We start from the raw sequence: 27,377 nt of genomic DNA, 5'->3' as shown, positions 1-27,377 counted from the left end.
AATGTTATATCATTCTTCACCTGTAGGTTTAGGTTTACCTTTTATGATTAAATTAGGCACTCTACCTTCAAGTGTTTTATTTTGACATTGGTAGAACACACAGAGCTATTTTTCTGTAAAAATTTGGCAAAACAGTAAGGTTTTACATTGTTAAGGGGATTCTTAACCTCAGCATTCATAGTAAGATAATGGAAACATAATTTCCAATACACCTGAGGGTTTAATTGAGGTATAGACTCAGTTTGTTCAGATTAATCCCATGAAATGACAAAAAGTTTTAAAGCCTAAAGCCAACAATTCATAAAAACCATGGATTGTTTCTTATGGAAGTAACTTGGTTTATTCAGAAATTAGTATTTCACATATACAGAGGTTATAGACATGTATAGAGCCCTAACTGTTTCCTGTGGTGCAATGAGGAGCCACAAAGGACAGGGGTTGAAGTAGGTCATGCAGAAAACTTGCCTCTAGAAATCTGTTCCTTTTATGATTTTAAAGAGATTAAGAAGCCCCTTTAAAAATTTTTGATCTAGCACAGAACTGAAATATATGATACTTTCCATGTGAATTGGGAAGGAATAACAAAAATCTTTTGTACAAATCTGATTTTAGGCAAGCCAAATTCGGACACTCTGAAAAGAGACTTTGAGTAATACCACAATAATTCGTTTTATAGTTTTGTCAAGGGTTTTTACTTATGTTTTTTCATTTGATCTTTTCCATTACCATATAAGGTTAACTATAAGAAAAATGGCTCAGAAAAATCTTCAAACTGGCAAGTAACCTGCTGCTGTAAACATCCACAGGAATGTGGCAGGCAGTGTTCCCTTTCTCTCTTTCAAAGAGCACAGCCTTAGGGCTTAGGCATTTGTCTTTCTATCAAACATCGGCAACAAAATTTCTTAAAGATCTTACGCTCCGCTCCGTAGTACCTGTCCTTCACTCTCTCCCACACACATAAGACACAAAGCGCACACAATTAGACTTTCAAAGCAACTTTACTAATGTGTATGAAGATCTCAGATGCATAAACTATATAAATTAAGCTAGTTAAATCTAGTGTTGTCACTCACTTCAGCTTGGAATTAATGAACACCAATCAGTCTCCAAAAAGTGTCAAAATGTTCTTTTCTAGATAATGCACATTTTTAACACTAGCCTGAGAGAAGCTCTCCCAGTTTGAAACAAACTGTTTTAGCAACTGCCTAATATCAACTGAACAGCTTTCTTGCCTTCTAATGATACATGGACAAGTAAAGTAACTGTTTTAAATCACTATTATTAGGAACCAAGTTTTTCACTCTAAAAGAAACAAAAATCCTTATGATGTTAAATATGAATTGGAACTATCTGTGTGAACTCATGATACATAACTATGTATTTTTCCTGGCTCTATCCATTGAAGCAATGACATCCCAAAAGTAATGAATTTACCAGATCTTAGTTTCTAATACCATTTCCTACTAAAAGAAACTATAGCTTCTTAGAAAAACAATTGATTCCAGGTCTGAGACAGAAAAAAAGTGCAAGTAAACTTGCCTGTTGTACCAAAAATGAGGCCATGCCATGAAGTACTTGAAAGGTTTCCACTGGCAAAATTTGAGAGAACTAGAGCATCAAAAAGATTATTATCAAAAAGATTAGCATCAATATGCTATAATAAATTATAGCACATTGAATTAAAAAGAAAATCCATAAGATCATAGTGATCTCAAAAAGGGGTGGAAAGAGAAAGAAATAAAGAACAGGGGAAAAAGGAAAAGCTCTTCTTTAGATAAGAATACTGGCTAACTAATGTAGGAAGAAATCATGTAATTAAAATTTTACTATTTTTCAATTCTCAATGTAATTATTCAACTTATGCAGGGATCATCAATGAATACTAAAATCACTGGTGAAAAGTTTTTGGGAAACAGTCCATAGTCTGAAAACATCACCCCATAGATTACTACTACTTACAAAGAGAAAAAATAAACCTTTATAATGGAGAGATTGGGCAATCACCACTTTAATCAAGTAATGAAAGTTATCACAAACAATAGAACAATTTGCATTATGTGCATCCTAATTTGATGCAACAATAAAGTATGAATTCACCTATGAATTGGTTAGCCATACAATTTATCAGCTAAAAGGTTCATTTCTGAGAGTAAAATTACATGTTATTAATAATTATACCCAAACGATAGATATAAACTAGACATAGACAACCCTGGATTTATCCTTACCTGTAAGTGTCCTAGCCAATATATTTAGACTGAAACTAATCACAATGAAACATTCAGACAATTGACCTGTCCTCTTCACAAAAGTCGAAGTCATGAAAAACAAAAACAGGACTACTCTAGATTAAAAGAGACTAGAGATACATAATAACCAAATAAACTGTGACGAGTTTAAATGCTATATGGGGGGAAGCTACAAAAGGTATTTTTGGGTCAATTAGGGAAATTTGAATATGGACAGTATACTAATGATATTCTGTAATTTTCATTAATTTTCTTAGGAGTGATAATGGTACTGTATTTATTATACAGGAGAACATCTTTTTTTTTTTTTTTACACAAGTGTCATAGCAACTTTATTTGAAATAGTAGAAACTGGGAAACAACCAGTGTAAATGTCCATCAAAAGATAAATAGATAACACTAATTGTAGCATATCCATACAACGAAATACTACTTGGCAATAAATGTATGACCTATTGATACATGCTACAACAAAAATGAGTTATTTATTTTGTGTGAGAAAGCCAAATCTAAAAAAGGAAAAGAGTACATACTATATGATTCAATTTATGTAATATTCCAGAAAATGCATCTAATCTATAATGATTAGATATAGATCATTGATTAGAGATGGGGTTGGAGAGTGTGGAAGTGTGCTGTGGGGAAAGTTGTATGAGAAAGATCATAAAAGGTCAGGCAGAAACTTTGGCAGGGGATGGATAGGTTCATTTTCTAACTTGTAGTGATGGTCTCACAGCTGTACACATATGAGAAAACTTTAATACTCTTGAAACATATGTAGTTTATTACATGTTAATTCTTCCTCAAAAAAGTTATTTTTAAAAAGTGGAAGGAAGGCTGGGTGCGGTGGTTCACACCTGTAATCCCAGCACTTTGGGAGGCCGGGGCAGGCGGATCACCTGAGGTCAGGAGTTTGAGACCAGCCTGGCCAACAGGGTGAAACCCGTCTCTATGAAAATACAAAAAAATTAGCCAGGCATGGTGATGGCGTGCCTGTAATCCTAGCAAGGCTGAGGCAGGACAATCGCCTGACCCCAGGAGGCAGAGGTTGCAGTGAGCCGAGATTGCACCACTGCCAGCCTGGGCAACAGAGCAAGACTCCCTCTCAAAAACAAACAAACAAACAACCACAACAACAACAAAAAACCTGTAAGGCAAAAAACAAAAAACAAAAGAGAAGATCTAACTTCTTAGTAAATGTGTTCACCACTAGGGTGTTTATAAAAGAGATGTCATTCTTTATTAATATAGGAGAATATTCTTATTCTTAGAAAATGTACACTTAGGCCGGACATGGTAGCTCATGCCTATAATCCCAGCACTTTGGGAGGCCAAGGCAGGAGGATCACCTGAGGTCAGGAGTTTGAGACCAGCCTGGCCAACATGGCAAATCCCTGTCTCTACTAAAAATACAAAATTTAGGCAGGTGTGGTGGTGGGCACCTGTAATCCCAGCTACCTGGGAGGCTGAGGTGGGAGGATCACTTGAACCCAGGAGGAGGAGGTTGCAGCGAGCCAAGATTGCGCCATTGCACTCCAGCCTGGGCAACAGAGTGGGACTGTCTCAAAAAAAAAAAAAGGAAAATGTACACTTAATATTTAAGGGTGAAGTGTTACAAAGCCTGAAACTTACTTTCAATTGATTACCCAAAAATATATATAATATATAAATACACACTCACATATATAATAAAAAGACATAGAGAAATAAAGTAAATATGGCAAAATGTATAGGTAGTCAATGTAACTCTTCTTTCAAATTATCTGTAAGTTTGAAGTTTTTTCAAAATAAGTCTGAGGGAAGAGCAGTCCAAAAAAACTTTTTTTTTTTTTTTTTTTTTTTACCTTGAAGTCGCTCATCAGTGAATATTTTGTTTGTTTGGTTCCAGGTGCTATCTATAAATATAATTTTTTTCAGTGTTGTGCCTTTGCACTTGCTGTCATTCAAATCACAGAACTCTTGTTCTTCAGCTCTTTTGCGTTTAAAAGATGGCTTGTCAGGGTCATCATTTTTGCCTCTAACATTATTTTGAATCCTTTTTTGCAGATGAAAAGAAATATCTTTTATTGAGATAGACTGAGGTCCAGGAAAAACGAGTGCAACCTAAAGCAAAGAAAATTGGGTTAGCAGTGTGCTACTATGATCCTCAAAATATATAAATTTTGATTGACTTAAAATTTTAAGAAAGACATCTTGAATATCTGAGAAACAAGCATTAGGTTCTATTGTATATGGTTCTTTAATATGTATGGTAAAGTTTTTGGCTCTCCCCTAGTAATTTATAATCATAATATACTAATTAAAACTATTATTTCAAAATAAGTTATTCACTGATTGCTAGATGCCAAGTTAATCATATTTGAAATAAAAAGACTAAATTATATAATTTTTCATAAGATAAAAAGCAAAGTACATGATACTTCGTAAAAGAACCACTGAAAACTGTTCAATGATTAAATGCCATCTTCATCTATATCATAAGCCAAAGATAAAACAAATGATATAGTGAATGCTGGTGAGGAAATGGTGGTTTGAGGGCAGGATTAAATAGCATAACTCTTCATGGAAGCAATTTGACAATTTAAATCAAGAGTGTTAAAATATTCATACCCTTTGGTTCAACGATCTCATTATGGGAATATAATAAAATAATCCTAAACACAGACACTTACACTATCTAAGTATATTTATTACAGTGAAAAATTAAAATGAAAAAATCTAACCTTCCAGGAAAAATTACATAAATATGATACCGCTTTTCTTTCTGCACATTTTTACTGAGATTTATATTGTTAGAGTTTCCAATGTCTGAACAGCTCCTGGCACAAAGCAGGCACCAAGTAAATATTTGTTAAATGAATAAATGACGGCGAATCAAGGGAATTTTATCCCCATATGTTTCTCTATTTCCCAAATTATCTTCAATGAGCACACAAATTTTTAAAATAAAAAGATAAAAACAAAATCACAGTAAAATAAAATTACAAAACAAAAAATCTTGGCCGAGCACAGTGGCTCATATCTGTAATCCCAGCACTTTGGGAGGCCAAGGTGAGAGGATCACTTGAGCCCTAGGAGTTCGAGACCAGCCTGGGCAACACAGTGAGACCTGTCTCTACAAGGAATAAAAATATCAGCTGGGAGTAGTGGCGCACACCCATGGCCTCAGCTACTTGGGAGCCTGAGGTACGGGGATTGCTTGGGCCCAGAAATTTAAGGCTGCAGCAAGCTGTGATCATGCCACTGCATTCCAACCTGGGCAACAGAGCAAGACTCTTAAAAAGCAAAAACCTTGAATTTTATACTTTTCAAAGTTGTAAAAGTTTTTAAATATTCTTAACACATGTCTATATTTCCCCCTATATCCAGTTAGCAAAGTCCAGGGCTTCTGAATTTTCTTAAATTATAAGCATATCACATCTCCTTACAGAACATAGCACTACATTCTATTTAATCAACATAAATGGAGTCTAGCTGACCAGAGAAAGAAACATTTTCCTAGATCCAAAACTCAAATATTATTTACAAACATAATTTTTTATATAAACTCAACCAAAAAAATACACACATATATATATATATATATATAAAAGTAAAAATTTACCAAGTTCTTCCTGGAACAAATGAATGCACTAATTTTTAATTTTGTTTCTGTATTAGCCACACCAACAAATGGCCTCCAAGAGACCAAAAGGCTTTTTTTACATGCTTCTTTCAGTACCCAAGGCCTTAATTTTTTGAGACACATTGTAAAATTACTTTTCAGCAAGAAGACCCATAATATCTCACCAATGTGACAATTGCAACTGGGTGAAAACCAATTAAGAATCTAAAAATGAGCAAGGAAGGCCTCTGAACAACCAAAAGAAATGTTATGAAGGCTATGCACTAAAGCTCTTAATTTAGGAGGATTCCTGAATATCCTAACTCAGTCTTTCTTCTTTTAGAGAAATTCCAACAATATTTGTAATCTGGTTTCCCAGTTTGCATCAAATTAGATCATCTATATTTAGCACAAACAGAAAGAGAGGAGAAAAAGTAAAAGCAGGCACAATAGTATTGGCAAGGAGTAAAAACCTGAAGAAACAAGGCAGAAGAGCTATGAAATGCAGAAAGACTCAAAAACGCATAGCAGTCTAGAATCATCTGATCTTTGAAGATATCAATGAAATAAACTGTATATTGTCTAACACTACCTGAGCATAATACTTTATTAAGAAAAATATTAAATTATGTTTCAGTAAGTTCAGAAAGGCAATGGAGGTTAAAATTCATTTTTATATCCAATGTGAAGAGTTATAAAAACTAAGTTGCCTACTTCATGGTCCTTTTCTTCATATTCTGGAATACAAGGATACGTGTAAATGTTTACAAATTCAGGTGCTAAGAGTTTTGCATGTATAGCAGTACTTTTGCCATCTGTTTCATTTGGATGTTTAATGATGTCAATCTTCAATGGAAGCTAAAGGTAAAAAAAGGACAAATAAAAAAACAAATATAAACATTTTAATTTTTATGTTAATAAAAAGGGTCTTTAAAGCTAAATAGGAAGCTCACAATAAATTCCTGTAAATATGGGTATGGTTTAAAAGATATACCAGAATATTAAGAATGGTGATTGTTACAAAACCAAGCCAAATTTCTTCCTTGGCATTGTTATTCATGTATTAGGACAACTATTTTCAACTCATTTAACAGAGAATCTTCTCTTAAAGCAAAGCTCCAATGTCATTTTCATTTAAGTTATATTAACTCCAATTCTCTGCATTTCACCATGTGTGCCAAAGACATTTTAGTAAATCCTATAAACTTTAGGTTTGCCTATTTTATGCCATTTTATTTTATTTTTATTTATTTATCTTGAGATGGACTCTCACTCTGCCACCCAGGCTGGAATGCAGTGGTGCTGCAACCTCCATCTCCTGGGTTAAGCAATTCTGCCTCAGCCTCCCAAGTAGCTGGCATTACAGGCACCTGCCACCATGCCCAGCTAATTGTTGTATTTTTTTAGTAGAGATGGGTTTTCACCATGTTGGCCAGGTTGGTCTTGAACTCCTGACCTCAAGCGATCTGCCTGCCTCAGCCTCCCAAAGTGCTGAGATTACGAGTGAGCCACCACACCCGGCCTCTTACGCTATTTTAAAAGGAAATATAAGTTTGGGCAAAAAGCTTCAGATCTAAAATTCAAGTTGAAATTCTGTTCCTTAGACATACTTTCAAGTCAAAACAGTTATCCTTTGCAGGAAACATCATGATTTTCGGCATCACATTTTCAACAGCACAAATTAAATAATTATCAATTAAAAAATAGTAATAATAGATCTAAGAGGTATAATCTTTATATTACAAAACTCTCTTCAAAATCATCTTGCCTAAATAGTCCCCAATCTTTCTGGCACCAAGAAGGACTGGTTTCGTGGAAGACAATTTTTCCACAGACCAGGGTTGGGGGAGAGGGTTTGGGGATGATTCAAGCACATTACACTTATTGTGCACTTTATTTCTATTATTACATTATAATATATAATGAAATAATTATACAACTCACCATAATGTAAAATCAGCAGGAGCCCTGAGCTTGTTTTCCTGCAACTTGATGGTCCCATCTAGGACATGGGAGACAGTGACAGATCTTCAGGCATTAGATTCTCATAAGGAGCATGCAATCTAGGTCCCTTGTATGCACAGTTCACAACAGGGTTCATGCTCCTATGAGAATCTAATGCTGCCGCTGATCTGACAGGAGGCAGAGCTCAGGTGGTAATGCGAGTGATGGGGAGCGGCTGTAAATACAGACGGAAGCTTTGCTTGCTCTCCGGCAGCTCACCTCTTGGTGTGCGGCCTTGTTCCTTAGGACCAGTACTGGTCTGTGGTCTGGGGATTGGGGACCCCTGTTGCCTAAGTATTTCCCTTGAAGTTCCATTATTTGTTATAGATGTTGTCTGTAACATGTATCTATGCAAAAATAATATTCTCTTGGATTTTGTAAATTATATTTTTCTTATTTCGCTTCGGCTTTTTTGGTTTAGCTCTCTTTGTAATGCTTATACAAGTACTGCATTCAGCCATGATTATGAAAAAAATGCCAAATCATATCTCCCTTACTATATATAAGAAACCCTCTGGAGATGTGTTGACTTCAGCTTTTAAATGACCTTTTGTTTTATTTGGTAGTTCCCACCATCTCCAAGTTCCCATCCCATGCTAAATAAGTAGGATTCTAGGAATTTACCCTGGGCACACTATTTTACCCTGGAGGACAAAACTATTTTTCTTATGTCTTAAACTGTACATATTTAAAGTGTACAATCTAATAAGTTTTAACATATGTTAAATTCTTGAATCCATTGCTACAGTCAAAATAATGATTTGCCACTATCAAAAGTCTTCTCATGCCCTTCCTCCTTCTCCTCTCACCATCAACCACTGCCCTCTTCAGGCAATCAGTAATCCACTGCCACTATAGTTTGTACTTTCTAGAATTTTATATAAATGAAATTATACAATATACACTCTTCATTTGACTTTAGCTAAGAATAATTATTTTGAGGTTCTTCCATGTTCTGTGTGTGTGTCATTAGTTCCAAAACTATTTTTGAATGGAGCAGCTACTAAATAATTTCAATTTCAAATTTTTTTCTTCCTGGACAATTATGTTGGGGACAGAACAGTATAAATAATACACCCCAGGAGGACCTTGGCCTACAAATAAATTCCCCAAATAGTTTTCAATTAGGGTTTCAAACATTGTATCTCCCACCCTCCCCGCTTAGGCCTAGCAATCATTTATAAGTTAGGCCCAATGATCTTTTATAAGTTAGGCCCAATTGCTTCTAATCATCAAACCAACTTCTAGTTACGGAAAATTTACCATTTAAGTAGGCAGTTCACAAATGATTTTACATCAGTCTACTTCTGGCTGAACACTACATCAGAATTTCCTCATGACGCTGGGTCTCAGTTGAAACTACCTTCCCTCTCCCTAGGGTCTCTGAGCACCACATCAGTATTATCTTAGCCCAGGGAAGGTGGGAAGTAAGAAAAGAAAAAAAAGCAGATCATGACAAGAAAAGAAAAAGAAAGCAGATCATAAAAGTGACCTTCTTATATGGCTGATGAGTAAAGCTGAAAATTCCAAAAGCTATCAATATTTCTGACCAGCTAGCTATCTTGGAGGGTATCATTTATATCAAGAACACAGGCGTGTTATTGACAAATTTTATAAATCATGTGCCTAGCCTATTTTTTTAATTATATGATAAAAGAGAAAGCTTTATGAACTAAAGTCTGCAAGCATAATTATGCAAAACCTGTACACAATCCAGGTATTGTTAGTTTTCCATGAGCATGAGATCTCTCGCATCATAAAACCAAAGCACAGAAACAGATCAAATCATGGAAATCCATGTTTGTGTTCTAGTTCACACATGTTAAAAGAAGATTATTTCTTAAATAATGACAAGAGTACAGAGTAACAATAATAGTGTTGACCACACAGGAACAGAAAACCAAACAACGCATGTTCTCACTCATAAGTAGGAGTTGAACAATGAGAACACATGGACACAGGGAGGGGAACATCACACACTGGAGCCTGTCTGGGGTGGGGGGGCTAGGGGAGGGATAGCATTAGGAGCAATACCTAATGTAGATGATGGGTGCAGCAAGCAAACCACCATGGCACTTGTGTATCTATGTAACAAACCTGCAAGTTCTGCACATGTATCCAAGAACTTAAAGTATAATTAAAAAAGAAAGAAAGAAAAAAATTTGCTTTTTTACAAGCTACAAAAACATTTGCTCTGAGGCTTCGTATGGACATTAAAGCTTAACTGTGTTTAAAAAAAAAAAAATAGTGTTGACCAGAGGGCAGTCTGAGTAGAGACATTGTTTTCAAACAAGTAAAGAATATCAATCTGCTCTCGAACACCTATGTTTTATAAAAGAGACTTACCACAAATCCTTCTGCCCAAGTTTATCAAAATGCTACTGACAAGGAGACCTAAGCATTTTCCCATGGGATTATCAACTTTCCCCAAGAGAGCCTTTTAAATTCTAGGCTCTAAATTCCTATGGCCTTGCGAAGTATAACCATTGTAACATTGCACCATAGTGCAGTACTCATATGCTTGTGATGATGCTGATGTAAACAAACCTACTGCACTGCCAGTCATATAAAAGCAAGATATAAAATAATGTTTAATAATGGTAATATAAATCTGTTACTGGTTTATATACTTACTATACTACACTTAATTTTTTTAGTTTTAGAGTACACTCATCCTAATTAGAAAAAAGAAATGTTAACTGTAAAATAGCCTCAGGCAGGTCCTTAAGGAGGTATTCCAGAAGAAGGCATTGCTATCATAGGAGGTGACAGCTCCATACATTGCCCCTGAAGAGCTTCCAGTGGGACAAAATGTGCAGGTGGAAGAAGACAGTGATACTGATGATCCTGACACTGCGTAAGCCTAGGGTAATGTGTTTATGTCTTGGTTTTCAACAAAACAGTTTAAAAAGTAAAAATAAATAAATAAGAAAAATAGGAAAAGGGTTATAGAATAAGACTATAAAGAAATAAAATATTTTTGTTCAGCTGTGCAATGTGTTTGTGTATAAATCTAAGTGTTATCACAAGTTTTTAAAAAAGTTTATAAAGTAAAAAAGTCACAGTAAGCTAATTTATTATTGAAGAAAAATATTTTTCATAAATGTAGTGTACCCTAAGTACACAGTGTTTATAAAAACTACAATAGTGTACAGTAACATTACAGGCCTTCACATTCACTCACAACTCACCACTGACTCACCAAGAACAACTTCCAGTCCTGCAAACTCCATTCATGCTAAGTGCCCATAAAGGATTACTATTTTTATACTGTACTTCTACTGTACTTTTCTACGCTTATATTTGTTTAGATACACTAATACCATTGTGTGTACAACTATGTACAGTATGCAGTACAGTAACATGCTGTACAGATTTTGTAGGCTAGGAGCAATAGGTATTGTCCAGGTGTATAGTAGGCTATACTATGAAGGTTGTGTAAGTACATTCTATGATGTTTGCACAACAGTGAATTTGCCTAACGACTCATTTCTCAGGACACATTTCTCAGAATGTACCCCTGTCATTAGGAGACATATGACTATATTTATGAATGCATACCCTAGACTAAAATTGGGAGGGAATTACTCATTATATTGTCATCCTCCCTTCACAAGTAGGATATCTAAAAGCAAATGCTGAATGATTTGTTAAAATAAAAATAAAGTAAAAATTGGAAAGAACATTTTGTAGAGTTGTTATTACCATTAATGTATATTAAAGTATCAAATTTTATACAAGGCCATTAAAATATAAACATTTTAGAAAACTCTGCACAGTCCAGACCATTGAGAGATGATCAAACACTAATGTCTTGAGTCATTTCTATTAAATGGTGTATATTAGACCACTGATTTGGAAAATACCCTCTATTATTAAATATCTATGAAAATATCAGCCCTGTAACTATATTACTGATTATTATTATTATAATACGTAATCCATTTTTTAATACAATACACCTTAGGATAAATCTTTTAATGGAATCCCTTCTTTATGTGGCTATGAGAGAAATGTAAAATAGAATAATTCTACATATACTTCAAAAACCATACTTCAAAATGTAACATTCATGTAAGATAATGGGAAACTTGAAAATAATTATTACCCTCAAGTTCTTGTTTTTTCTGAGCAAACTGTGAAGCTCATATTAAATTCCACACTTACTTATTCTTGGCTAGTAAACTTTCCATTAGCCTATACATGTGATTTTAGATGCTGAGGAGACCATGGACGGGCCAAGATGATATAGGCTAAACTGAAATTCAAATAAAATATGAGTGTCAAAGTACTCTTTTTTTTTTAATTTAATTTAATTTTATTATTATTATACTTTAAGTCTTAGGGTACATGTGCACAATGTACAGGTTAGTTACATATGTATACATGTGCCATGCTGGTGTGCTGCACCCATTAACTCGTCATTTAGTATTAGGTATATCTCCTAATGCTATCCCTCTCCCCTCCCCCCACCCCACAACAGTCCCCAGAGTGTGATGTTCCCCTTCCTGTGTCCATGTGTTCTCATTGTTCAATTCCCACCTATGAGTGAGAATATGCGGTGTTTGGTTTTTTGTTCTTGCGATAGTTTACTGAGAATGATGATTTCCAATTTCATCCATGTCCCTACAAAGGACATGAACTCATCATTTTTTATGGCTGCATAGTATTCCAGGGTGTATATGTGCCACATTTGCTTAATCCAGTCTATCATTGTTGGACATTTGCAAAGTACTCTTCTTACTTCAAATTCAAATGAACTTTAAAATCATCAAAACAAATATTTTAAAATATAGCTACAACTTATTTTTTTTTTTACTGGCAAGTTCTAATGAGTCCATGTGTAGAATTTAGTCTCTCTAAAGTCTTACACAGTCAAATTTTATACATTAATTAATTTATTCCTAAAGTTTGGGATAATGTTAGACAAGTTAACATATATATAATAAATTCTTTGATTATGTAGACATGATGTTCTACAGACCTTTTACCTATACAAAAGTAGTCTTGGTAAGCACCAAAAAGTATAAAGGTAAGCAATCAAATCGGGCTTAAAATCACTCTAATGATAACACAGCCCAGGGAATTGGTCTTAGTTTTTAAATTTTACTTTATTTTCATTTTGGTCAATGAAATGTGCTCCATCCCCATGTATAGGATAAGTCACAAAATCCTAGGTGAAAATCAACTCTAATTCTACTAGAATAGTGTTTTCTCAAGGAGCAGTCCAAAGACATGAGTGTTTGGAGCTCCTTCAGGGTGTCTATAAACTTTTTTTTTAGTATTCATATGTTTATATCACACTTTTCCCATGTTGTAAATAAATTAAAATCATTAATGAAAAATTAATTGGTTTCATTAAAAACACCATTTCAGACCCAGAGACAAGAAAAACAAAGAGGTTTAGTAGTCTGTAGGACTAAATTTTCCATAAATACACTTCATTTTCATAATGCTAGGAATGATAAATTCCTCTTCAAAAGGTTTAATTGTGTGACGTTCTTGTTCTTTGTTCAGAAGCCCAAGCTCCTTGTACTCTCGTTTCCAGCCTGCAAACAACCCTCCCACTCTTGTTGTGCCCTGACATGGCCAAACATGTCCAGACATGCCTTATACTATAGTGGACAGACCACTCCTAACCCCTCCTTTTACAAATCGTGCATTTACCCTATTTGGAAAAGTTTAAGTCTTAGCCAACTGGAATCAGTTTTGATTGTGTGGTCCAACCCTAGCCAATAAGGGAAGGACACAGGGACAGGAACTGCATTAGGGTTAAAAATCCCTTCCTTCCTTTGTTCCATGTGCTCTTGCGATCAGGCAGATGCAGGCAGCACCCTTCTGCAGAAGTAAATGTGCCCTGCTGAGAAATTTTCTGTCTAAGTGCTAGTTTTTCTTTGCAGCAGCAAGCACTTGTTTCTAACAATAATAACATTATTTATTAAGTTTATCAATTAGAGTAGGTATACATGAGATGTTTTTAAAAAATCTATTTTCATACTTTCAAACAATTAAATTTCTTACTAACCTTCACAAGTGGAATCTGTTCAATGGGTACATTTTCAACTGGAACATAACATGTATAGCAGTAGAACATTCTGGAACCACCACATTTGAGACATTTTGATCTTCCACTTTGCTGAGCTTTTTGAAGAACTTCTTGAGATGCTAAACATAAGTTTTGAAGGGGATCTTCTGAAGCTATGGAAGTAGTTTGTGACTGTTTTGTTTCCACAAATTTTGAATTATTTTCTTCACTTCGTTTGAGAAATATAGGTGGATTGAGAGACATTCTTCATTCAAACCAAAGTTTAACAGCTATTTCTAAAACACATATCATAGGTGCACTGTAAAAAAAAGTGTCAAGAGAAGGCAAAATAAAAACAGAAATAAAAATAAAATTTTTATTTTGTAGACAAAATAAAAACAGTCTACAAAGAAAATTACTCAATTTAAGTCACAATTGTGTGCTGTTTTAGTACTTATTAAACATGTTTTAAACCACTAAATTGGCATACTTTAAAACTTAAGATTAAAAGCAATAAACTCAAAGCTATTTCAAATATAAAGTTCAGGTACTGAGAATCCATTTTTCAAGAACCCTTTTTTGTTCCAGAGATGGCAATTTTGTTTTCCAGATATTAGGAATGCAATGGTTTCACGTTAGTATCAGACAGGGATATATTCAACCCTGTTGGCTCTGACTTTGAATTGACATTAATGAAAAATAGAAGATTCTAGTGGAATTGGCAAAATTTAGTTGGTTATGTTCTAAAAGATATAACCCTCTCCAACTTAAAACACACACTACGTATGTGTGTGTGTGTGTACATGTGTGCATATACATATAAAACTTAATATCCAATAAAAAATAAGAGGCATCTACTACTCATTACAATTTGTAAAATATCCCATAAGGTAAAATATATTATCCTATAAATTTTAAAAATTTACAGAGTAACATTAATGTCCACTTACTCTAAGAATTTATGCTTTTTAAAAACATACATCATTCAGATTTAGTACTAGAGAAAAATGGTAAAATAACTTTCCCACTTAATATTTTCTTCAAAGAAGGGTGATGGCTGCCAAAATTGTTATCTGCATACCCTGTAAGGAAGGTATCTTTCAAGCGAGAAACAACACTGGTGCCCTATTGATTCGATATGCATTCCACAGCTGTAAAATAATTCTCTTATTATAAAGCCTACTGGCGTTGTGGTTTAACTACGAAGCTCCAGGCACTTTAAGTAGAAACAGTGACAAGAGAAATGCTGTGACTCCAGCAGGAAACATTTTGTGGTCTCCCAAATAGAAAGTGAACAAAACGTCCAGAGAAACAGAAAATACAACATAATTTGCTGAGAAGTTAGTGGCACTAATTTAATTACTCATCAAATGAATTTTTCTTTCTTTTTTTTTTTTTAAGATTGTAAGTCCCAGTGAGTTTGAGACCCAAATAAAGAGATACGAAGACGCCCGTTATAGTAGAAAATGGTACTTGCCAAATGTACCCAAGGGGAAAACCAAAATACAGTAAATATTTTTGCTGTGTACTGATTAGGCACAGATTTGCATTTTGGGTAAGAAAGCAGTATTTAAGAACAATGGTCCAATCCCTTGTTCCTGCCTCACAAATAGAAAATCTTACCTACTCCTGACTGCCGCTCCAACTCACCTGCCTAAAAATGGCTTTGATCTTTGTGACCATGCCCTCAATGACTAAAAGTGCAGGATATTAAGATGCCCTCTTTTCTTGAGCCTCAGATTCTTTTAGGAATCACATAAAAATCTTAAACCTCATCCCTAGAAAATGCATATACAGATACAATACTTTGCACACAATTTCAGGAGGTTTGGAGATCTCCTAGAGTCCATCTACCACCCAGCTAAGGAAGTTCCAAGCTTGGGAAGGGCTGGGCATGGTGGCTCATGCCTATAATACTAGCATTTGGGAGGTTAAGATGGGAGGATTACTTGAGCACAAGAGTTTGAGAACAGTCTGGACAATAAAGTGAGATCCCATCTCTAAAACAGAGAAAAAAAAAAGTTTGGGAAGAGATCCTAATAGTCCCCAGAAATTAGAGTTGCAAATGCTCTGTTGGCATCTCTTTGCTGCACATACGAAGCTAAGTTTCACTTAAACTCTCTTTGGGTTTGTCCTGGTGTTGCCTGAGGTTCACAGAGAAACACTTTGAGGCTTTAATAGTCCTGAGTTATTCAGATGATGGGATTCATCCTAAAAAAATGAAATTTGATTGGAGTAGCTCAACCTGACTTCATTTCCCTGGGTATTCCAGTAGCTATTTAGTGGGACTGCATGTGCCACTCAAAGGCCCAGGCATAGTGGGACTGAAAAATGCAGTTCCTGTGGATGTCATGAAAGTTACTGTGGTTGCCTGACATTTAACAAAAAACTACTGGTGAGTTTTTGGAGTTATCCTAGGGCCCTCAAAGTGCATTGCTCCTAGAGATACCTCAGAAATATCACTTTGCAGTTCACGGACCTACTATCCACATAACTAAATGGATATTAGTGAAGCCTTATATAAATAACCTTCCTCTACAAAAATCAACCACCACGAATACCTGTAAGACAGTAAAAGAGAAATGTTTATGGCTCCACCTCTTAGTTCACCTATATACTCTCACTTATGGCTGAGGTGGCCACGTAGAAGAGGCCAGCAATTGTAAATCATGGGCAGCTCCCTCCAACGGTCTCTGAAACTACATGATCAGGGCATCTGTCCTAACCTAGCCAACAGCCTGCCTCGACTGTGAGAAAATCATTTGTTGCAAATGGGGTTATTTAAAATATTTAAAACATACTTTTTAACATCAAATATGTGCAAGGAAGTACAATTTGAGTCATGGGGGCTAAAAAGACTTAGAAAACATAAAGACTGTTCCTAAGGAACTAACAGTTTTAACACCGTGATGGTGCGTCCATCATTCTGGAACTTATGGCTAAAAATACATTAATTTTTTATTCCTGCTTCTACCCAATTTCCACCCCAAATTAATTATACTCACCAAGTTGCATCAATTCTACCTTGTAGATAATCCTCTATCTTCACTCTCAAAGTCAGGACTCTAATTCAGTTCCTTATTAACTCATAGATGGGCCACAGCAATGTCTTAAACCTCTTTATCTTTGAGTACTTATTATTGGTTCCACATATTTGACATGGAAAAATGCATTTACTGTGGAGGTACTTTAGTTAATCTATCCCCTCCAGCATTCAACTCTGTAAGAGCAGATTTCTTCCCTGAGCTCACCTATTCCTGATTCTTATGCAACAGCAGGAACTCAACAAACACTTGTTAACTAAATCAAAACCATTCTGCAAAACACATCCAGTAAGCATCTCGCTACTGAAGTATCTGACAAACTACCTTTATGGGCCATCTGCAGCCTAGCACGAGTGGCAGGCTGGCAATTTTTTTTTTCTCCAAAATAATAACAGAAAAAGCTTCTACCTCTTCCATTATTGTAAGCTGACTGACCTCCCAATGGAACATTATACAGACTCCCCTGTCCTATATCGTGGACCAATTCAGTATTAGAAAAAAACCACTTCAAATTTTCTTTAGAGTATTTTTAAGAACTTGGTCACATAGGACCTACAGGTCCAACATTCATTTTTCATAATCCAAGGTAGTACCCTTTTTTATATAGGATCAATGGCCCTTCCCACACCACCCGCTATATGGTAGCAGGCTGTCTTGCCTTCGTTTTCATGGTGCATTGGGTTAGTCCTTAAATGCTGCGATCTAAAGTATTGATTTTACCATCCAACTTTGCGGGCCTGGCGACTGAAAATGTTAATATACTTCCTTATTTGTCCTACATTCCCAATAAATAATTTAGACGTAAGAAACAGGCTCTTTTGCTTATTATGTAACCACAACCTCAATATTTTAAATACAATGCATGGCATCACTAATTCTACGTCTGTACTACGCTTCCCCTTCCGTGATAACCAACCCCCCACAAACCACTCCAAATACTAAAAATAAAATAAAATAAAATAAAGTATGGGATTCTTAGGGAACTGACTTTGCCAGGACATACTTTTCGTTGGGGCGGAATGCACCGAAAATCATTAGTAGGAAAAATAATTTTTTTTTTTTTTTTTGAGGAAAAATTTGGAAACCTTTTTCCCAAAGGGCCCGCAAGATCCTAAAAAAAGCAAGAGACCGCGCAGGGACCGAGGATCCCCCTCACAGGCGACACCCAGCGCGACCTCCGCTAGGGTCCTGACAAAGAATGTCCACTTCCCGCGGCCGCACCTCTGGGGCCAGACCACTGGTCTCCAGAGAGGCGCGGGGACCTCCGCCACGGATCGGAGTAGTACTCAGACCTGCACACCCGCGAGTCCTCGAACAGCTCCACGCGTCTCCAGCTCCGCCCGAGCCTGAGCCACGCGCCGGGCAGTGATCGCGCACGGACCAGACGGAGCGCTTTCCCGGCGACACCAGAGGGAGGAGCCAGACAGTTACTAGCGTCGTTGCTAAGGCCGGGGCCGCGCTCACCGCACACCACGCGGCTTAACAACAGGCTGGGAGGACAGCGGGGCGGGGTTAGACGGGAAGTTCCGTCTCAGCCTCTCACTCAGCGGCGGTGTCGCACTTCTCCTGAGAGGCTCCGGCGAGGGGCAGGGCCGCGGTCGTCCGGGACCCGCCTCAAGCCTCGCAGGCTTTCACCCAGTTTCCTCCCGATTCTTGCTGGGACAACATAATTGGGAAGCGGTTCTCGAAACATACTCTCAAGGCGTAGTTGCAGTGAGTTGTGAAGAAATGTTGATCCCAGAGAAAAGTTTGCATTTTTGCCCACCCCAAAGATATTTTGGTTGTGAGAACTTGGTTATATTACTCTTTCGTGGCTATATCATTATTTCGTGTGCTGTATGGTAATCAAAGCTATTAGAAAAATCATTTGTATCTTTATGATTTAGTTTGCATAAAAACACGCATATAGAGTTAAGAGTACTTTGTGTTTTTTCACTTTGAAGTATAATAAGTGGGTAAGTTATTAGAACATTTGTCCGTGCCTCTCCCCAAAGAATGCCCAAACTGAAGTGCACTCTAACAACTAAGATTTTAAAACACAATAGTCAAATGTTGAGCAATGTTTTATTGAGTACTCTGAATTTATCAAGTGGTAGATAAGGGACATTACAATGCCCTAGAAGTGCTCACGATATCAAGTAAAGCATGTTAAATTCAAGTACAGAAAATGCAACATTCTTACTACTGAGATAAAAAATGGAATTTAATAAATTACAGGAATTTCAAGAAAGCTGAGAATGGAGTGGTCAATAAAGGCTTCTTTTTCGGACTTGGGTAAGGCCTTGAAGAATGATTTAGGTTTAGGACAGTGTTTTTCAACCGGAAAGGGGATTATGTGGGACCCATTAGTGGAAGTCTTGACCCATTTGTAAGCAAGGAAATCTCTTTACACTTAAAAAAAAAAAAAAAAGAAACAATATAGATTGGAAATATCAGCGCATGTAAGTAAATTTAGTGTTACTTAGTAAAGTACTGCTTTATGGAGCTTTTAATTGTATATATGCATGTATGTGTGCACTAGGGCTTGTTTGTAAAATGTATTTCTTAGTGTATTTCAAACCCTAAAAAGTTTGAAAGCCAGTGATTTAGGGAGAAAGGTGAACTTTCTGGGTAGGGAAAGTAGAATAGCAAAGTCTATAAGCCAAGAATAAGTAATTCACAACCATTTTCCTTTTTAGCTTAACTCTAAATTTTATCAAAGTAGTTAAATTGCACAGATTAAAAAGCAAATAATACTACTTGTTAGATTGAGCATTGGGTTGCTATCATATGTAATAAATTACTCCAAAATATGGTGGCTTAAAATAGCCATTTTATTACGTTCACAGGTGGTGTTGTCAATAGGGCACAGTCATCAGCTTTTCTTTGGTAACTCAATTAGAAAGACTAGAGTAGGCATGCTAGCAGAGCTTCTGTAACTATATGGCCGGGGCTTCCTCACAGTATGGCAGCAAGGTAGTCAGACTTCTTAGCTTAAACTCAGAGCTCCAAAGGGAGTGTTGCAATGAACAAGGCAAAAATTGCCTGACCTTTTCTGACCTTGCCTCAAAAAGTAACAGGGTGCTACTTCCCTCACTTTCTTTTGCTTACAAATGCATCAAAGTCCTGTTCCATTTTAGGAAAGGAGACATAGATCCCTCTTCTCAAAGGATTGGCAAAGAATTCTTGTCCATGTTTTAAAACCAGCATAGTGAATTTACTTCTGTAACAGAAAACCTCAAAATATCGATGGTTTAATACAAGTTTTTTTTTTTTTTCCTCACAAAAGATCCATTGTGACTATTTCTAGTCAGACGAAATGTTAAATTCAAGGCCAGATGTTTTTATTTTTAATGGTTCTGCTGCCTTCTAGGACTAGCGTATTTGACAAGAAAGAAACTATGGCAAATTACCCAAGGTCAACCCTAAAAATGACATATATCAATTTGGCCACATTCTATTGGCCAGAATTTAGTCCCAAGGCCCCCACTTTAACTGCAGGGGATCCTGGGAAATGTAGAGAAACACACACGTATTGGTGAGCACTAACAGTCTGCCACATTCTAGGTTAAAGAAAACCCTGTAGTACCCAACCCTTCTACTCTATTCTCAATTCTTCTCACCAAAGGAAAATTCAAGTCTTTTAAATATTTCATCTGTTACCCCCATGTCTAAATATACTTACATTGCAGTTTCTTGATTTTCCAATTTCAGACATTACCCATTGACTTTCTCCTATGGAAGGCAGTGATACAGGTCTTTTATAATAACACCACCTCCAAGTGTGTGAACATTCCCTCTCTACCTCATACACTCTTCTTGTCCCTTCACCTGTCAATATAGTGATATCATAGGCTTTGGCTACATCAACATTTAGTGTTATCACTACTGTCTAGGTAAATGTCATTCAACCCCAAGGCACATAGTATACTAAGATTGCATTAACTTTTAATACAACCTTTTACTTTCCTTTCTCTTAATAACTGCCATTTTTAATGTATTATTTATCTGTTCAAACACTTTGGCAAACTGCTAAAGCATCACAGTGAAATACATCAGTTAATCCAGTAGATTTTTTTTCCTTACAGATACTCTTCCTACAGCGTTACAACCTTTAGTTTATTCAGAATTGCTGGTTTCTCCAACATAATACTGCTCTCCTGTGTGTTAGATCACTTGTTTCCTTTTTCTTTGTTTAATCCCTTTTTAAAAATGAACTACATTCTCTAATACATTCCTGAAAAAAGTTAAATAGGAGTGTAGTAGATAGAATAATGGCCCCCAAAGGTGTCTATATCCTAATCTCCAGAACCTGTTGATATTTTATCTTATATGGCAAAAGGAACTGCATATGTGATTAAGGAGATGGGCTAAATTACCCTGGATTGTCTCGGTGGCTGGACATAATCAAAGAGTTCTTATGAGAGGAAGACAAGATGTCAAGAAAGGGGAGAAGACTCTACACTGCTGGCTTTGAAGATAGAGGGAGGAGGTCTGAGCAAAGGATAGCAGGTGACTGCTAGAAGCCCCCTTTCTCACAAAAAGATCTTCTGGGAGAAAAAATTATGTGTATTAAACCATTGATATTTTGCGTTTTTTTGTTACACAAGTAAATTTACTATGCTGGGCGACAAGAGTGAAACTCTGTCACACACACACACACACACACACACACACAAACATGAAAAGAGCATAGCCCTGCAGACCCATTTCAGATTCCTGACCTCTAGACCTGTGAAATAATAAACTTTGTGATTTTTTAAGCCACCTTGTTGGCTGTTTGTTACGGCAGCAATAAGAAACTAATATGAGGAGAATTTTTTTTTTTTTAGTATCTTGCAAATCTGAAAAATGCCACACATTTAATTGATGCTCTGTTTATATTTAAATTTACAGATTGAAAGTCATTTTCCTGGCATAATCCTCTAAATTATTTTTTTTATCCTTTGATTCTTGTTTACTTTAACATTTTCTAGTTTCTAGAAGATTTCTTCAGCTATTTTTCACTAGACTGTTGTTGAATAATTTATATCATTATATTTGTACTTTGCATTTTTTCTTATTCTGTGTTCATTTATAAAATGCAGTTTTGGTTTCAGGGATGCACTATCTTATTATAGCTCTCTAAGCGTCTTAAAGACTTTTGAAGTTTCCTTCTGTTCCCCACATTGTCTGTATATGCCTAGATTTTATTTTTAGTCACTTGTTTGGATTTCTATTTTTTTGTTTTTATATTTTTTATTTCACAATTAGTCCATAAATAATAATCTTTAGCCTTCTATTCATTTTGAAATACAAGGATTAAAATGGTGATAGAAAGTCTCATGGTGTCTGAAGAGGAATTGTCAAGCATTCAGCTTCATAGTAGAGCAAGGTTTATCATTGGAAGTTTCTCAAACATTTAAAGAAGAAAAGGGACCAATAAAGATAAGAATAAATCAATGAAATTAAAAACAAATGTGCACTAAAGAAAAGCAACAAGGCCAAAACTGGTTCTTTGCAAAGATTAATAAAATTGATAAGCCTTTAGATAGACTGACCAAGATAAAGAAGAGTACAAATTTCAGAAATGAAAAATGAAACATCACCACAGACACTACAGATTGTAAAGATTATAAGAGGATATTAAGAATAAATATTTATATCAAAATACTTGACATTTCAATTTTTCTTGAAAGATAATTTACCAAAATTAAGAAGTAATAGAATAGCTGAATGATCCTGTATTAATTTTGATAGCTTATATCTGTATTAGTCTACCTAGGATGCTGTAATAGAATACCACAGAGTAGATGACTTAAGCAACAGTAGTTTATTTTCTCACAGTTTTAAAGGCCAAAAGTCCAAGACCAAGGTGCCATCAGTGTGAGTTTCTAGTGAGGCCTCTCTTCCTGGCTTGTAGACCACTGCCTTCTCATCATGTCCTTACAAAGCCTCTTCTCTTATATAGACAGAGCACCAGTTAAGTGTGTGACATTTTTCACATCTGCAAAATGCTAAAAAAAAAAAAATCACTCTTTCTCCTCATATTAGTTTCTTATTGCTGCTGTAACAAACAGCAAACAAGCAAAGTGGCTTAAAAACAACACAAAGTTTATAATTTCACAGTTCTAGATATTTTCACAGATAAAATACTTGTGTGTATATGGAGAGAGAGTATAAGCAAGCAAGCTCACTGGTGTCTGTTCTTATAATGACACCAATCATATTAGAGCCCCACTCTTTTAGCCTCTTTTAACCTTAATTGTCTCCTCAAAGGCTCCATCTCCAAATAAAGTCACATCTTGTTATAAGTGTTAGGGCTTCAACATATCAATTTGGGGTGGGGGCATGATTAGGTCCATAACAGTATCCTTAATTTAAAACTCCCCCACAATTTCAGGTTCAGGTTCAGGGAACATAACTAGCAGTGTCCACCAAACATTTAAGGAAGAAAGGAAGAAATAGTACTGATCTTTCAGATTTTTAATTCTTTCAGATAATAGAAAAAAACAGAGGCTTTTCCCAACTCATTTTTTTGAGACCATAATAGCCTTCATTCCAAATCTTCACATTATAAGATAGAAAAATTCAGACCAATCTTTCTTATAAACGTTATAATAGCTTATATTATTAGCCTTCCCTTGTCCATTTCTTGTTATATGCGTGTCGTTTGTCATATGCCATAGTAGAACCTCCAGCTTCATGAGCAGAATATATTTTCCAGCCCCTCCTCCCCTGCTGCTTTCTTGGTGCGTTATTCCGTTCTCACATTGCTATAAAGAACTACCAGAGACTGGGTAATTTTAAAGAAAAGAAGTTTAATTGACTCACAGTTCCACAGGCTGTACAGGAAGCATGGCTGGGGAGGCCTCAGGAAACTTGCAATCATGGCAGAAGGTGAAGGGGAAGCAGATGCGTCCTACATGGCTGGAGCAGGAGGAAAAGGGTGAAGGGGGAGGTGCTACACACTTTTAAACAACCAGATCTCATGAGAAGTCTATCACAAAACAGCACTAGGGGGATGTTGCAAAATCATTAGAAACCTCCCCCCAATGATCCAATCACCTCCCACCAGGCCCCACCTCCAAAACTGGGGATTCCAACAGTTCAACGTGAGATTCGAGTGGAGATACAGAGCCAAACTATCTGACTTGGTAAAAGTCAGAAGTGAGGTTTGGGGGTGAGGGGAAAGGGATTGTTTGGCTGAGTCATTTATTTTTGCATTTGGGTGTCTTTCATACAGCAGTTTGGTCGCCCAACTCACACTGATGCCTAAGACCCAGCTGATTAAAGTTACTGTACCATGGCAGGCCAACGAACATGTCAAAGGAGGAGCAGCAGAGCTGTCCCCAGGGTAAGGAAGCTTTCACAGCTTTATGTTCACTTACAAAGGTTATATTTCTCTTGGAATTTCAGGTAATCAGGGCTCCCAGGTAGAGCTGGCTTTGTCACTGAAACACCAAGGGTTTGGTCTAGGTCTTAATGCTCGCTGCACAGATAGCCAATCACGGAGATGAGTATTGCCAAGGAAGAAAGCTTTAATAGGGTGCTGCAGCCGAGGAGATGGGAGATCAGTCTCAAATCCATCTCCCTGACTGACTAAAATTGGGGTTTTATATAGCAAGGAAGAAATGTAACCATGTGTGGGAAAACGGAAATTAGGGAGTGGTGGTAAGGAGGAGTTGGTTAGCAGGAAACAGGTGGTCAGTTAGGCAATCATGGTGGGTAATGGTGAGGAGTCTAGAGGCTAATTGTCAAGATATAGTGATGTGGTATGTTTTAGTTCCTTGACACTATCTGGGAGGCCTGATGGTTAGTTTTCTGGGAAAGGAACTCAGATAAGACCAATGTAACTTTCTCAAGTTTTAAGACTAGGAGGATTAATTTCTATATTTATTTAAAGAAACCATAAACATTAGTTCTATGGACAATTAGGCTTGTTTTCAGCTTCATGGGTTTACAGCTTCTGCAGTTGCACAGGCCCTTATGCTGAGAAGTACATGCATTTGGTTTAATGCTCTGATGTTATTATATTCAAACTCTTAATAATTTTGAACAAGGAACTCTGAATGTTTACAAGTTATTTAACTGGTCCTGCCTCCTGGCATTCACCACTTTTCACTAACCCCATAGAAAAGTATGATTTTTTTTGTCCAAGTTTATCTTATTATTATCATGGAAGTATAGGTGTTTTATATCCTTCTACATCCTACCAAAAGTAGAAATCTGTTTAATTTATACCTTACCTTATTTTAATTTTACCCCAAGAGAAACATGGAATTTTTGAAATTAGTTAGAACTTCACTATGCAAGTTTCACTTTCTTCACTTTTCTAATTCCCTTTAATTTAAATGTGCATATTATTTTTGGTGCTTCATACTTGGAGTGGTTTGACAGCCATTACAAGGAAAAAAAAGTCAATACTTAAATTGTTTTCATTAAGTTTAATCCTGTATATTTGTAAATGTATTGTGAGTTCCTTCTAGCCAAATTGCTATACCCATTATCCCTGAAGATATTATATCATGAGTATTTTTCTGTTTGTAAGCCTTTTGCATGCACCGTCTCTCATATCGCTCATTCTTTTCAATTTGACTAGCTCTACAGTTCCGTTTCCCATAACATGTTCTTCACATCTCTATGCATCTTTGCTTCTGTCTAAACATTTGTTTTCCTTTTTTAAATTTTTATTTTTAATTTTTAAGGGTACATAAGTATATATATATTTATGGCATACATGAGATAATTTTTGATACATAAAATATATAATAATTATATCAGAGTAAGTGGGGTATCCATCATTTCAAGCATTTATCATTTATTTATGTTGTAGACATTCCAATTATACTCTTTTATTTATTTTAAAATGTACAGTAAATTATTGTTGACTATAGTTAGCCAGTTGTGCTATCAAATATTAGATCTTATTCATTCTCTCTAGCTGTCTTTATTTGTCCGTTTGTTTTTTAGAGAGAGTCTTGCTCTGTCACCCAGGCTGGAGTGTAGTGGCATAATCTTGGCTCACTGCAACCTCTGCCTCTGGGGTTCAAGCAATTCTCTCACCTCAGCCTCTTGAGTAGCTGGGACACCTGGCTAATTTTTTTTGTATTTTTAGTAAGAGACGGGGGTTTTACCATGTTGGCCAGGCTGGTCTCTCGTACTGTTGACCTCAAGCAATCCACCTGCCTTGGCCTCCCAAAGTGCTGGGATTACAGGCGTGAGCCACCATGCCTGGCCACTCTGTTTTGTTTTGTTTTGTTTTACTTTTTTAAAAATATTTTATGGAGATTGGCTCTTGCTGTGTTGCCCAACCTGGTCTCAAACTCCTGGGCTCAAGCAGTCCTCCTGTCTTGGCCTCCCAAAGTGTGCTGGTATTACAGGCATGAGCCACTGTGCTTGACCTTAACCTATATTTTTGTACCCATTGACTATACCCACTTTCCCCTCACTTCCCACTAACCTTCCCGGCCTCTGGCAACCATCATTCTATCTCTATCTCCATGAGTTCAATTGTTTAATTTTTTAACTCTCACTAAATACTCATTTTCTATAATGGTTGTCACATACACTCTTTATCTTCTTCTTGTATTATCAGTTATATATTTTCTTATATTCATCATATATTTAGATGAATGAAATATCCCCCAACTCAAATATGTAATTATTTTTTAGAAAATTTTTTCTAAAACATGAACTTGTGATTCTGTAATCTTGACCACTTTACATATTGATATGAAATATGTGTTTTAATAAATAAAAATGTAATATAATCTTTTCAGTGATATCATCATGGATATTAGGGTATTAGACTTCTGAATTCCTCTTATTTTTGCCTTCTCACTGGATTTTCATTGTCTAGAAGTATTTTTATTATTTTTCAAGTATCTATACATTTCTGACATTCATCTACTCATTTATGCTTTAATTTTTACACACTGTGAGTACTTATTATGCGTTGACTATGAACCAGCCACTGTGTGAAATTTAGAAAATTCAGCCATGATTCACATATACAGAAAAATGATGAGTTCATGTCCGTTGTAAGGACATGGATGAAGCTGGAAACCATCATTCTCAGCAAACTATCGCAAGGACAAAAAACCAAACACCGCATGTTCTCACTTATAGGTGGGAATTGAACAATGAGAACACATGGACACAGGAAGGGGAACATCACACACTGGGGCCTGTTGTGGGGTGGGGAGAGGTGGGAGGGATAGCATTAGGAGATATACCTAATGTTAAATGACGAGTTAATGGGTGCAGCACACCAACATGGCACATGTATACATATGTAACAAACCTGCATGTTGTGCACATGTACCCTAAAACTTAAAGTATAATTTAAAAAAATAGCCTTTCCAAGGAATTGGCAGGCTACAAAATAAACATACCAAATAAAAAAAAAAAAAAAAAAGAAAATTCAGCCGTGATTGCACCATAGTTTCTGTCCTCATAGAGATAACCTGCTGTATGTTACCATGGAGAAA

At 36.1% G+C, this 27,377-nt stretch overlaps 2 protein-coding genes across 25 annotated transcripts in view; one reads left to right on the top strand and one right to left on the bottom strand.

Moving 5' to 3' along the window:
* The window catches only part of DTWD1 (DTW domain containing 1), a 35,830-nt gene extending 17,337 nt beyond the window's left edge, over positions 1-18,493 (bottom strand). The window contains exons 1-4 of one of the 12 annotated variants that reach the window (XM_054451225.2): positions 18,219-18,493; positions 13,883-14,201; positions 6,568-6,711; positions 4,094-4,352 (exon numbers count right to left, since the gene is read on the bottom strand). In XM_054451225.2, the coding sequence (XP_054307200.1) occupies positions 4,094-4,352; positions 6,568-6,711; positions 13,883-14,146 (667 nt within the window). In that variant the 5' untranslated portion in view covers positions 14,147-14,201; positions 18,219-18,493. Of the gene's footprint in view, positions 1-4,093; positions 4,353-6,567; positions 6,712-13,882; positions 14,202-16,887 lie in introns of all 12 variants that reach the window. The other 11 variants (XM_054451230.2, XM_054451232.2, XM_063652221.1 and 8 more) reach the window with 11 other exon arrangements.
* FAM227B (family with sequence similarity 227 member B) overlaps positions 18,275-27,377 on the top strand; it is a 290,230-nt gene continuing 281,127 nt past the window's right edge. For 7 of the 13 annotated variants that reach the window (XR_008494152.1, XM_054451203.1, XM_054451201.1 and 4 more), the window contains exons 1-2: positions 18,322-18,639; positions 24,131-24,241. Coding sequence is in view for 12 of the 13 variants with exons in the window: in XM_054451203.1 (XP_054307178.1) it covers positions 24,191-24,241 (51 nt within the window). In the remaining variant the exon portion in view is untranslated. Of the gene's footprint in view, positions 18,640-21,247; positions 21,418-24,130; positions 24,242-27,377 lie in introns of all 13 variants that reach the window. The other 6 variants (XM_054451207.1, XM_054451211.2, XM_054451199.1 and 3 more) reach the window with 4 other exon arrangements.

Source organism: Pongo pygmaeus, chromosome 16 (genome assembly GCF_028885625.2).
Source record: "Pongo pygmaeus isolate AG05252 chromosome 16, NHGRI_mPonPyg2-v2.0_pri, whole genome shotgun sequence".
In the NCBI taxonomy this organism is placed as follows: Eukaryota; Metazoa; Chordata; class Mammalia; order Primates; family Hominidae; genus Pongo; species Pongo pygmaeus.
The sequence above is the reverse complement of the archived record's forward strand: the minus strand, read 5'-3'. Positions and strand labels throughout refer to the sequence as shown.